The sequence below is a fragment of the Cricetulus griseus genome, chromosome 7 (genome assembly GCF_003668045.3).
Source record: "Cricetulus griseus strain 17A/GY chromosome 7, alternate assembly CriGri-PICRH-1.0, whole genome shotgun sequence".
NCBI lineage: Eukaryota > Metazoa > Chordata > Mammalia > Rodentia > Cricetidae > Cricetulus > Cricetulus griseus.
The window spans coordinates 113,595,377-113,608,612 of NC_048600.1; the positions used below are offsets into that span (position 1 = coordinate 113,595,377).

General features: G+C 49.3%; 1 protein-coding gene across 2 annotated transcripts in view; it reads left to right on the forward strand.

The window, feature by feature from the left end:
* Positions 1 to 1,352: 1,352 nt before the first annotated feature.
* Ttc25 (tetratricopeptide repeat domain 25) overlaps positions 1,353 to 13,236 on the forward strand; it is a 29,533-nt gene continuing 17,649 nt past the window's right edge. For both annotated transcript variants that reach the window (XR_004770685.1, XM_027428145.2), the window contains exons 1-7: positions 1,353 to 1,562; positions 6,298 to 6,429; positions 6,683 to 6,833; positions 7,634 to 7,695; positions 7,981 to 8,146; positions 9,797 to 10,021; positions 10,180 to 10,387. Coding sequence is in view for 1 of the 2 variants with exons in the window: in XM_027428145.2 (XP_027283946.1) it covers positions 1,449 to 1,562; positions 6,298 to 6,429; positions 6,683 to 6,833; positions 7,634 to 7,695; positions 7,981 to 8,146; positions 9,797 to 10,021; positions 10,180 to 10,387 (1,058 nt within the window). In the remaining variant the exon portion in view is untranslated. The remainder of the gene's footprint in view (positions 1,563 to 6,297; positions 6,430 to 6,682; positions 6,834 to 7,633; positions 7,696 to 7,980; positions 8,147 to 9,796; positions 10,022 to 10,179; positions 10,388 to 13,236) is intronic.

A 13,236-nucleotide genomic window follows, 5' to 3' on the forward strand; every position in this document is an offset into this window, starting at 1 on the left:
CACAGGAGCTAGGCCTTGCAATACAATAATCCCTGCTACTCAGCAGATGGAGGCTGTGGATTTACCAGCTCAATGCCTACCTGGGATAGAGAGAGAGTTAACAAGGCCAGCCTGTGAAATTTAGCACCCTGTCTCAAAAATACAATGTAAAAGGGTTGTACATATAGCCCAGTTGATAGACTGCTTCCTAGCATGCCCAAAATCCCGGGTTTGCTCTCTGACAACACATAAACTCGGAGTGGCAGTACAAACCTGTAATCCCAGCATTCTGAAGGTGGGAGCCAGGATGGGCAAGGCTATCCTGAGTTACATAAGGAATTCAAGAACAGACTGATATGTATGGAACCCTCACTCAGTCATCAATCAATCAATAAAACAAAATAAGTAAAAAACTTGGGGACTAGGACCAGATAGGTTAATGGCAGAGTGCTTTCCAGCGTGCACAAGGCCCTGGGTTCAATCTCGAGGACTAAGAAAAGGAAGCAAAACACAAGCTGAAGATCACAGATGTCATTTGTGGACTTCGATGAGTTTCATCACACGTGCACATCCAGGAACCCATTAGCACCACCACGCTACATACATTGCGACTGGACCATGCCTGGGTTTTGGGGATCCAAGCAGAGCCTCCCGCTTGGCAAGCGCTTTACCGACTGAGCTATCGCTACAACCATTAGTCAGTTCACTCTATCTATCTATCTATCTATCTATCTATCTATCTATCTATCTATCTATCTATCTATCGCTATCTATTGATGGTTCTGAATCTATGGGGAAGGTTGTCAGAACAGACCTTAGTTTAGACTTGCTATTAGCAAATAAATAGTTCAATAAATGTGTGAAATTGAAGGCTAAACCCATCCTACTATTGTATTCTCAGGCAAATCCTCAAGTCCCTGAGGGCTCTATTATTTTTTGCTATTTGGCAGGTGACAGGTATACTTTTCAGTTCCCTAATGTGCTTGGCCCAGGATCACGCGGCTAGAAAATGACAGAAGCGAAGAACTGCCCAAGCACTGTTATTCCAAGTCCAAAATTCTCTCTCCTCTCTGATGGGACCCGGAGCACCTAAGCCTAACGCCTACTTGGAATTTTGCCTCCAATTCTCATTTTCTTGGCTGCCTTGTCGGAGAGGATTTCCACGTGACGACTGGGGAGAGAAGCAAGCTTCATGGAACAGCGGTCACTCTGGAGCGCCACTGCCCCGCAGTCGCCGTCCACGCGCTCAACACTTGTCGGACCGGTGAGCAGCATGGCCACACACGCGCATGTGCACACTGGGCGGGTTCGCCCGGGATCCTAACACCGCCCGGGGGAGGGGAGGGGCCGGAAGTCAAACTATGTCTCTGGGTTGCTAAGAGACGGGGCTGCCACAAACCGGGAGGAGGTTTTCTCCTGCCTCTTTCTCTTTCTGGCTCCGCTTTAGCATCTCCAAAAGTCGGGTGATCATGTCCGACGGCGAAACTGATAACTTGCGAAGCACCTTCCCCTCTTACATGGCAGAGGGCGAGAGGTTGTATCTGTGCGGTGAATATTCTAAGGCCGCCCAGAGCTTCAGCAACGTGAGTCGCGCTTGAACCTATCACTGCGTCGCCTTCTTCCTTCCTCCTCCCTCCCTTCCTCCCCTCCTCTTTTGAGATAAGGTCTTGTTCTGTAGATCAGGGTGGTCCCAAACTTGCAACAGTCTTCTGCCTGAGTGATGATTGCAGGTGTGTGCCACCTCAGAAAGTTGGTCTCCTCCCACTACCTTTAAAAAAAAAAAAAAAGATTGTGTGTGTGTGTGTGTGTGTGTGTGAGAGAGAGAGAGAGAGAGAGAGAGAGAGAGAGAGAGAGAGAGAGAGAGAGAGAGCGCCTGTATATATGCATGTATGTTTGTATGTATACTGCATGCCTGGTGTCTGTGGAAGCCAGAAGAGGGCATTGGATCCCCTGGAACTGGAGTTACAGGCAGTTATGTGCCACCATATGACTGCTGGGATCCAGACCTGGGTCTCCTGCAAGAGTAGTAAGTGCTATTAACCAGTGAACCATCACCTTTTAAAAACATTTTTATGGGTATGGGTGTTTTGCCTGCATGCATATGCAGGCACCACTTGCATACATTGCTCTTGGAGGTCAGAAGAGGACACCAGATCCACTGGAACTAGAGTTACAGAGGGCTGTGAACTGCCACGTGGGTTCTGGGACTCGAACCCAGGTCCTCTGGAAGACAGCTAGCATTCCTAACTGCTGATACCATCTCCTGCCCCAACCATCACCAGCAGTGTGAAGTCCTGACGATGCCTGATAACCCATTTTGTGTCTGATAGTCCTGGTTCTTGGGATACACCACTGACACAAAAGCCCTGGCCTTTGTCATTTTCTCCCATTTGTCACTTTATGTCCGCCAGTTGGTGGCACTTAAATGTTTCATGATTGCCTTTCTCTTGATAAACTCAGTTTCCCATCTGTAGCTGCAGATTGTTTGACAGGCTACATGCAGTGGCCACAAAGTCTTCGGCATAGGCTTGCTTGTAAGAAAAGTACTCAGTAAACTAGGAAACAAGGAGGACCCTAAAAGAGACAAACATTGTCCCCTGGTTAAGGGGAAAGGGTCACAATCCCCTGAGCAAATTGAGAACATGGGAAGAGGGGGGAGGGAGCTACGAGAATGAGAAGGGAAGAAGAGGAAGGATGCAGAGGTCATGAGGGAGCAGAAAGGTTGAGTCAGGGGAAGAATAGAAGAAAGGACATGTGATAGGTAGGGTTTTAGTTGGGGGGGTGGTAGGGGAGGGCCGGAGGGAGAAGGGAACTAAATTGTCATGTGAATCAATCTTGTTTCTAATTCAAACAAAAATAATTAAAAAAAATAAAAAGAAAAGTACTCAGTGAAGTTAGTATATTGTAGTAATCTTACTAAAAATTGCACCATAGCACCCAAAAGGGATTGGGAGTTGTTCTAGAATACTAGACAAACTGCTAAACACAGTGCACGTCTGTGTGGTGTGTGTGTGTGTGGGGGGGTTACTATTGTTGCTCTGCTCCACTTTATAGATGAGGAAGTTGATATAGAAGAAGTTGGGTAATACGCCCAAGGTCACTGCACTGAACTAGCAGCTGGGGGAGGAAGATCCTCTGAGTGGAGCATTCAGACTCCAGTTGCCTGAGGTGCCAACCTCCACGTTGTAAAGTGTTCTTACAACCTTTTCCTTTTGCTGGAGACGTAGTTTAGTTGGCAGAGTGTTTGCCTCCTATGCACGAAGCCCTGGTTTTGATCCTGCTTAAAACTGAGCACCTGTGGGCTGGGGAGATGCTCTTCCAGAGGTCCCAGGTTCAACTCCCAGCTCCCAGAAGCTCACAGCTGTCTGTAACTCCAGTTTCAGGGGATCCAACACCCTCACATGGACATACATGCAGGCCAAACACCAATGCACATAAAAAAAAAAAAAAAAAAAACTAAAACAAACCCAAAAATCCAGAGCACCTGGCAAGCAGAGACAGGAAGAACAGAGATTTAAAATCATCCATGGCTACTTAGCTAGTTCAAGGCCAGCCTAGAATACCAGAGACCCTGTCTCCAAAACAAAATAACAATTTCTAGCTGGACGTTGGTGGCGCATGCCTTTAATCCCAACACTCAGGAAGCAGAGGTAGGTGGATCTCTCTGAGTTCAAGACCAGCCTGGTCTACAGAACAAGTGCCAGGATAGGCTCCAAAGCTCCACCAAGAAACCCTGTCTCGAAATCCCCCCCCAAAAAAAATCTTTTTTCCTTCGCTAGAAAGCATGCTGTGGTACTGGAACTTAGACCCTTCTATATGCTAGGCAATCACTCTTCAACTGAGCAACATGACCAGCCCATAGCTTGCATCTAATTTCTTTTTGTTTGTTTTTCAAGATAGGGTTTCTCTGTATAGTCCTGGCCATCCTGGAACTTGCTCTGTAGACCAGGCTAACTCAAACTCAGAAATCCACTTGCCTCTGCCTTCAGAGTGCTAGGATTAAATGTGTGTGCCACCACACCCAACTCTACTTATTTCAAATGGCATAGCAGAAGGCCATGTGGTACTTATAATCTCAATACTCAGAAGACTGAGACAGGAGAATTTCAAGTCTGGGGCCAGCCTGGGCTACACAATGAATTCAAGACAGTCCTGGACTAAGTAGCAAAACTTTTTCAAAAGAACCAAATAAAACAAAAACAAAGCAACCACCAGGCAGTGATAGCACACATCTTTAATCCTAGCACACGGGAGGCAGAAGCAGGAGGATCTCTGTGATGTTGAGGGGGAGGCCAGCCTGGTCTACAAAGCAAGTCCCAGGACAGCCATAGCTATTACACAGAAAAACCCTGTTTTGAAAAACAAACCAACAAAAACCCTTATATGGGGGCTAGAGAGATGGCTCTGTGGTTAAGAGCACTGGCAGCTCTTCCATAGGAAGGACCCAGGTTCAATTCCCAGCACCCACATGGCAGCTCACAACTGTCTGTAACTCCAGTTCCAGGGACTCCAGCATCCTTACATAAACAATACATGCAGGCAAAACACCAATGCACATAAAATGAAAATGAAAACAAATAGATAAAAAACTTAAATGGAGTGTCAACCTACTATCTGAACCCAAGAGTCCATGCTTCTCAGCTGTTCCCCAGTGTCTGCCTCTTCCCCCTAGTCACACCCTTCAAGAGAAATAATGACCAGATAGGCAGATTGAGTTCAGGAGCCCTACTCCTGTCCATTCTCCCTCTTGCCCCAGAGCTGTCTGGTCCTGCCTGGAGCAGCTGAAACAGAAAGGGACGATGGCCCCAAGGGCAGGTAGCTATGGAGAGAAGCCCTCCCATTCTAGGAAAGATAGCAGCAGCTTCCTCTTCCTAGAAAAAGAAAAAAAAAAAAAAAAAAAGGAAGGTCTCAGAGAGGGCAGACACCATCTGAAGCCTAGGGGATGCCTGCCTAATGCCTGCCTTTCCTAGAACGGGAGACCTTCTCATACGTAGCCACCCTCCCTCGGGGCAATGTTCTCTTTCTGTCCTTGTTACTGCAAGACCAGGATAGACATTCCCCACAGCCGTAATGGTTTCAATCAGAAGCTGACAGGACCTGGCTGGTCTACACACACTTGTAGACCTAGCTCTTGAGGGAGGCTGAGTCAGGAAAATCAGGAGCACAGGGGCAGCCTCAGCTACATAATGAGTTTGAAGCCATCCTGGACCATGTGAGGCCCTGTCTCAAGAGACAAACGAAACTGGGCTGACAAAATGGCTCAGGGAAAAAAGGCCCCTTTGGCCAAGCCCGATGATCTGAGTTTGATCCCATACCCACCTGGTAGAAGGAGAGAACCAAGTCTCACAGATTGTTCTCTGACCTCCACATGCACACAAATTTAATTAAAAAATAAAAATAAAAAACAAAAGACGGCAGGACATGGGGAGTGAGGGAAGGTGCTCATCCTTACACCGGGGACCCCAGATGGCTTCTGTTTTCCTCATGTTTCCATCTGGGTCCCCAACACACACACACACACACACACACAAAAGAGGACTCGAGCCAGGTATTATGGCATGCATCTATAATCCCAGCTACTCAAAAGAGGCTGAAGAAGTAAGAGAAGAGCTGGGTATGGGGCACATGCTTTTATTCCAGCACCCACAAGGTAGAAGCTGGAAGATGACGGAGTACTTAAGGCTAGCCTGGTCCATCTACATAGCAAGCTCCCAGCCAGTCAAGGCTACAAACAGCAACAAATGGGGGTGGGGGAGGGGGAGGAGTCGGGGAGAAGACTTGGGCTAGGAGGGGTATAACTCAAAGGTGGAGAGAAAACTTGTCCCAATTTTCATGAAGTCCTAGGTTCTAATCCTTTCATACAAAGGCTAGTGGGTGAATAGCCCAAGTTTTAGATGGTCCTAAAATCTATTCTGTTTGCACTGGACTTTGACATTTACATTGCAAATGGTACGCAGCCAACCGAGGTTTGCTACCGAGCTTGGTATACACAAACCATCTTGGAGTTGCATTGCTGGGATGAACTAGAAGAATTTGGCAGACAATCGTGCATCCACAGCATAGCCAATTCCCATGTCTCAGCCAGAGGCTTCCTTAAGTAGCCGAGATTCCTCCATATCAGCCATCATGCAGATAGATGTTCATGTTCACTGAGCAAAGACTGGGTTCAACGGCTTGGGTCTGATGAGACTCAGAGGCCAGTGTACTGACCTGAAGGGTCCTCTCGAAACTGCAGTAGCTGTGGGCTGCCCTACTGGGTGGTCAGGCTGCTGCCTTGCTCTTCCTGACGTCTGCCCACCAGAGTGCTTTCTTTGCCAGGCTCTTCACCTTCAAAGTGGAGACAAGAACTGCCTGGTTGCTCGCTCTAAGTGTTACCTGAAGATGGGAGACTTGGAGAAATCCCTGAATGATGCTGAGGCCTCACTCCAGAGTGACCCAACTTTCTGCAAGGTGACAGACTGACTGCTGGGTGGGAGGACTCAGCCTTGCTTTCGCCATTTCCATTACAGCAGACTCTGGTTACTGGTAGTTGAAGAACCAGCTGGATAGCTTGATGTCTGATGCCCTTTTCTCTTCAGTACTTGCCTGGCTCCCTGCCTCTTGTATTCCAACCTTCACCTCCAATCTAAGACCCTTCCATTCTACGGTACAAGCCCTTTGAGGTCTAGTCTCTCCATCTGGATTTGACTGTCTTTCATTCCAGGGGATTTTACAGAAGGCTGAGACTCTGTACACCATGGGAGACTTTGAGTTTGCCTTGGTGTTCTATCATCGAGGCTACAAACTGAGACCTGATCGGGAATTCAAAGTTGGAATTCAGAAAGCCCAGGAAGCCATCAACAACTCTGTGGGAAGTGAGTGAGCAAGGGGCTGTGCCCTTGTCCAGGAAGGTGTGGGGAAGGTCTAAGGTGCAGTGTGCAAGCAGCTACCACTGAGGAGTCTCACACTTGGATTTGGCTGTTGCTGATGCCACAGGTTGGATTCTGTACATGGAGTGACCTTCTAGCCATGCTAAGAGGGTTGCTCTGAAGGTGGCCTTTGCAGAGCCTGAAGTCATACACAGACTAGAATAGGATCCTGAGTTCAGCTTTTCTGAGACTGGCTCTTCCCTCATCGTATAAGTACCAACGACCGGTATTTTTTTGGTTTGGTTTTTTGAGACAAGGTTTCTCTGTAGCTTTGGAGCCTGTACTGGAGCTCACTCTGTAGAGTGGGGCTGGCCTCCAGCTCATAGGGATCCGCCTGCCTCTGCCTCCTGAGTGCTGGGATTAAAGGCGTTTGCTGCCACCACCAGCTCGGCTTCAAGGGCTGGTTTTTATCCTTTAGCTCCACGGCAGAGGGAAGAGGGAGGTGAGTGAGAGCTTGTCCCTGTGGATAGCAGAGCATGGCATTTGACTTTGTCTCCCTGAATCCCGGATTTCCTTTTATTTGGAAATCTGGCTGCCATGGCCTTGGGCTAGTGGGGGCCGCCAAGTGTCTAAGAGATTGTTTTCACCAAACAGTCTGCACCATTTGTGTGTTAGGGTGGCTTGGAGCCAGCTCTGCCACAGCCTCCGCCATCTCCTTGCCAGAGGCAGCCATTTCCACATAAAAGTATGTGATAGGTCTTGCCTGAGAGGGTTGGCCCAGCTGAGTTCCGGCCTCTGTCCTGCAGGTCCTTCTTCAATTAAGCTGGAGAACAAAGGAGACCTCTCCTTCCTAAGCAAACAAGCTGAGGTAAGGTGCCTCAGTTGTTCTGAGGGCCCGAGTGCCTTCCACACCCTACTACTGCCCGGGAGCATTTCACTTCTGCCCATCATGGGCTGCCGTGAGATTCTGCCTCAGCTCCAGAGGTATCTTAGGAAATCCATCTGTGCCCAACCAAGCATGCCTCACGGTTCTCAGCCCATAGAGAGTCTGGAGGAGCAGGAGGGCGGGCGGAGTCTCGGACTCTCGGTCCACACTACACTGTGCGCTCTGCGCTCCTTATTGAGGCCCCATTGGATGTTGCTCCTTTTCCAGAGTAAGAAAGCCCAACAGAAGCCTCCACCTGTGAAGCAACTGTTATACAACACCAAGCGGGAAACCAAGCGAAAGGGCTCGCTCAAGAGCGAGAAGACGGTCCGGCAGCTGCTGGGGGAGCTGTACGTGGACAAGGAATACCTGGAGAAGCTCCTCCTGGATGAAGGTCTCAGACCCGGTGTGGCCCCCAGGGCTGCGGCAATGGAAATCCTGTGTGGGTGCTTATGGCACAGCCTGTCTCGGGATGCAACTGACACAGACCTGTAGCTAGGTCTCACAGTGTTCTCACACGGGACTGGGCACCAGGACGGCTCAGGTCTGAATCCGAGAAGTCCACATTCGGGGTCACTGGTTTTAAGTATGTGGGCTACTTTGCCAACTTTCCCTCGCTGTGACAGAGCACCTAAGATAATGAGCGGGTAAGAAGGGAAGATACGGGTCTGACACGGCGGCCCACACTTTTAATTGCAGTAGCAACATAGGCAGAGGCAGGTGGGTCTCTTGAGTTTAAGGCCAGCCTGGTCTATGCAGCAACTTCCAGAACAGCCCGGGCTATATTATAGTAAGGCCCTGTTTCCTAAATAAATATCATTTTGGCTTAAGTTCCAGAGATTTTTGTAGTCAGGTATCCAGGTAACTCTGTTGTTTGGGAGCCTGAGGTGAGGGGGAATGCTGTAGGGGGAGCACCTAAGTAGGACAGCAGTGGGCAAGAAGTAATGACAGAGGAAGGGGCAGAGATTCCACGGTTCAGTTGCCTGTTCAAAGGCATGCCCCCAACAGCTTACCTTCCTTCCAATAGGTTCCATCTCCTAAAGGTTCTTCCACCATGTCCCAATAGAACATGTTGTAGGAACCAAGCCTTCAATACTCGAGGCCGAGGCCGTTGTGGGAGGGGCATTCAAGATGCAAATCATAGCCACCACCATAGCTCAACAGTGGGTAAAGGAACCCGATGGACAGGCACTGGGATCCGAGCACGTTAGTGCTTCATGTTCTGACATGTCATCTGGTCCATCCCTTATTTCATAGATAAGGAAATAGAATTCACTGAATGCCCAAGGTGACAAGCAAGCCCGTGGTGGTGCCATCACTAGGATCTAGTCCAATACACTTCCCATCATCACACTGTGCTGGCAGAGTCCTGAAACATATACTCGCCACTAACGGGGGTGGGGGTGGGGGGTATTGCTGTGAACTGATAAGCCTGAGCAAGGGTCACCTTGGAAACAAATACCTTCTCTCCAGAACTCATTTCCTAAGGTCATCTGCAGGGTTTTCCTCAGGGTTGTGGCACACTGATTTACCACTGGCCACCTCTCCTTGGTAACAGGTCTGAAGGCTTCCTGCTCTCCAGAGGACCTGCTGTGGCTTCGGAGGGCAGGAGTGGCCTGAGCAGTGACTTTGCATCATTGCAATTGGCTCTGACCTCTGGCCACACAGCAGACAGGGTGAAGGCACTCCCCGACAGCTCCCAGCATGCACTAGCTTACTTGGCTCCTGGCTATTCAATGAAGACTGGCAACATGGGCCAGGTTTTACATTCAGACTCCCCTTTTTTCCCTGAGGACACTGCTTGAAAGGAGGGAAACACCCCCCCCCAGAACAGGCTTCTCAGAGAGTTGTCCAGGCGACCCTTCTTGTCCCCCCTATTTTTCCATGGAAGGCTTGTCCCAAAAATGTACCTTTGACCTATTCTGGTTCAGTTATACCCTTTCCAAATCACCGCATACTACCTCTTCCCTCACTGTTAAAACGGCAGGCAGAGGTCCTCACATGTGTGACCTCAGTGGCGCCCCCTCAAATCCCTTCCCGGTAGACCTTATCAAAGGCACCATCAAAAGAGGCCTGACCGTGGAGGACCTCATCATGACGGGCATCAATTACTTGGACACCCGGAGCAACTTCTGGAGGCAGCAGAAGCCCATCTACGCCAGGGAGCGGGACCGGAAGCTGATGCAAGAGAAGTGGCTAAAGGACCGAAAGCGCAGTCCTTCGCAGACAGCCCACTACATCCTCAAGAGCCTGGAGGACATAGACATGTGTGGGTGGTGTTCTCAGGGCAGGGGGAGGAAGCAACATGATAGCCGGAGCTCTGGCCTCTGCGGACCGGCGGGTGGAAACTATCTGGGAGGAGAAGCGCCAGCCGGTCCGCAACGAGGAGGCTGCCCTCACCTCCATGTCACTTCCTTCTCTTCCCAGTGTTGACCAGTGGCAGTGCCGAAGGGAGCCTTCAAAAGGCTGAGAAAGTACTCAAGAAGGTTCTGGAATGGAACAAAGACGAGGTGCCAAACAAGGACGAACTGGTTGGGAACTTATACAGCTGCATAGGCAACGCCCAGATTGAGCTGGGGCAGATGGTGGCCGCCTTGCATAGCCACAGAAAGGACCTGGAGATCGCCAAGGAACAGTGAGTCCCCTCGGGTGGCCAAGGTCCCTAGGCCTCTAAGAACCTTTGCCAGGGCTGCTCATAGCTTCGTTCCCCTTTTCTGTCCTGCGGGGCAGGCCTGACGTAGATAGAGTGCAATGGAGATAGGGCTGACGGTAGAAAGCAAACCTACGCTGGTAGTCTGGTAGCTTTCTTTCTTTCTTTCTTTCTTTTTTTTTTTTTTTTGCCATACACTGGAGTACAATGGCTCAAAATTCCAATGAGTTCCAAGCCATCTGGCTCTTGGGGATTTTATTATTATTATTTTTTATTTTTATTTTTTTAATTCTTGTACCTGGGCCCAAGGCATATAAGATATTTCTAGCGTTGGGAATCATAGCAATGACCAGATATAGGTTTGGTTATCTGACAAAAAGTGGCCTAGCCTTTAAATTGAAATTGTGACCATGCTCATTGGGCGATGCCGGGGCAGGGGTGTTGGTGCAGCATACTGGCCCTGTGGGAAGACCTGAGACTGAAGGAAGCTTCAGGATGGAGTGAAAGGGGCCAAGAGGAAGCTGGATCAGTTTGAGCAGAATTTTGTGAACCATGCACGTGGTGACTCAGAGGATAAGGCCTGGAGTCCAGTAGATCTGACTGGGCAGTGGATATTAGGCAAGTCCTTCAGTGGCTCAGCCTCAGTGTTCCCACTCTGTGGAGTGGGCATGGCTGTTCCTGCCCTGATGTGGAGGAGAGGATAAATATAAAGGTATAGGCCAAGAACTAGAGACAAGAGAGAGAGCTGGGAATGTAGCTTTAGTGGTAGAGCAACTGCCTAACATGTTCAAGGCTCTGAGTTCATTTGGTCTCAGTTGACCTACAGACACCACACACATACACACACACACACACACACACACACACACACACACACACACACCACAGAGGCATACCATACACGTGTGCAGACACAGACATAAAAGAAGAACAGAGACCCGAGACTGTAGCTAGTATTCATCTAACGGCGATACCAAGTCTCCCTGAAATAAGCTGTTTTCAACCAGAAACTTCCTGACAGGGGCATCACTTTCCGGGCATCCTGCTTTTTTGTTTTTGTTTTAACTTATTACATATTTATTTATGTATTTATTCATTGTGTGTGTGCACTCATGTGCACGTGCTTGCCAGAGCATATGTGTGATCATAGGACCAGTCATGGGAAGTCAGTTCTCTTCTCCTACCATATGGGTCCCAGGATCGAGCTGGGACCATCAGGCAAGCAAGTTCCTTCCTTCACCCACTGAGCCATCTCCCTGGCCCTGAACATCCTGATTCTGCCCCATTTGGGGTCATTCATGGCTACAGTGTCCATCCCCCCCCCACAGTTCTGAACTCCTCTCAGTCTTCTGCCACCCTGTGTGCCCTTCAGTTTTCCTCCACTGTGACAGAATGCCTGAGATAGCTTAAGGTCTTATTTCACATGTGGTGTTGGAGATTTCCATCCATCGAAGACTGGCTCCGTTGCTCTTGGGCCAGTGGCAAGACCCAAACATCAGTATGGAGGGACGTGGAAAGCCTTTCCCTTCATGGCATGCAGCCGGTGAGCAGAGAGAGAAAGGGCCAGGGAAAAAGAGACTCAAAAGAATGTCCCCAGTGGCCTGCTTCCTCTAGTCAGGTTCCGCCTCTCAGAATCCATTATTGGACTGACGGTGTGTTCCTGATCTAATCTCTTCCCTCTAGTGCCATCAAGTGGGGACCCAGCTTTAACACATAAGCCTTTTGGGGAAACACCTCATGTTAAAATTGGACCATCCCATTTTCACTCAGTGCCTCAGCCCTTAGTCACAGCTTCTGTTCTCTCTGTTCTGGTGTCTCTCGCTCACCATTCCCACAGATTTCCAAAGCCCTTTGTCTGAGGACTGTCCTTCCCTACTGACCAACAGGGAAGTAGCTAGCATGCATCATAACTCCCAGAGATGGCTCTTCCCAAGACTCAAGGCTCCCCAAGACAACAAGACATCGCTTTCTGGGCCATAGCGCCCATTGCCCATCGTGCCACTCACAGCCTTGTGCACACTGGCTCCTGCCCTCTCCTCACTTATCCACACCCTCAGTGCCGTCCACTCCTGGGTGATTTCTTGTATGTCTCTAAGGACCAAGGAGGAAGATCACACATCAGCCATTCTAGATTGGAGCAAGGGGTGGTGTGGACCCAGAGCTGGAGATAGCTGCATCCTTGGTTACTAACTCGGTCACTTAGAGCTGTGTGGGTTTGAGTTGTTCAGCCCCACAGTTTCTCCACCGGGGTTGAATGTCTAATAATTACCACCTGACAGCACACACCTTTAATCCCAGCACTTGGGAGGCAGAAGCAGGTGGATCTCTGTGAGTTCCAAGCCAGCCAGCCTGGTCTACAAAGCGAGTTCCAGGACAGGTTCCAAAGCTACACAGAGAAACCTGTCTTGAAAAACCAAAACAAAACAATAATACCACCACCTAACAGGTTCCAAGATGGGTAAATAAGGAGTGTGTGTTCTGAGTATTTTAATGCCAGCACTTTTGAAGCAGAGGCTGGCAGATCTCTGTGAGTTCTAGGCCTCTCAGGACTACATAGTCAAACTGTCTCCAAAAGAAAAAACTGTGTACATAACACCATGAATGCTACCATCCCCCATAGGTCTTTACTTCTTCCCCCACAAGCCCCAGACCTATATGTTTAACAGACTCCAAGGCATTCCTCTTTGGATGTCCTGTAGCGATCCCACATTTAGCTAGTTCCAGTCAGTCCCTTGAGTCTCTCCCACACATCTTGCTCCAGGAGTCCCTAAGCCTTAGGTAGCCACTCCCTTGAGGAAGCCCAGGAGACTCCTGGATACCTCCCTCTGCCCTCT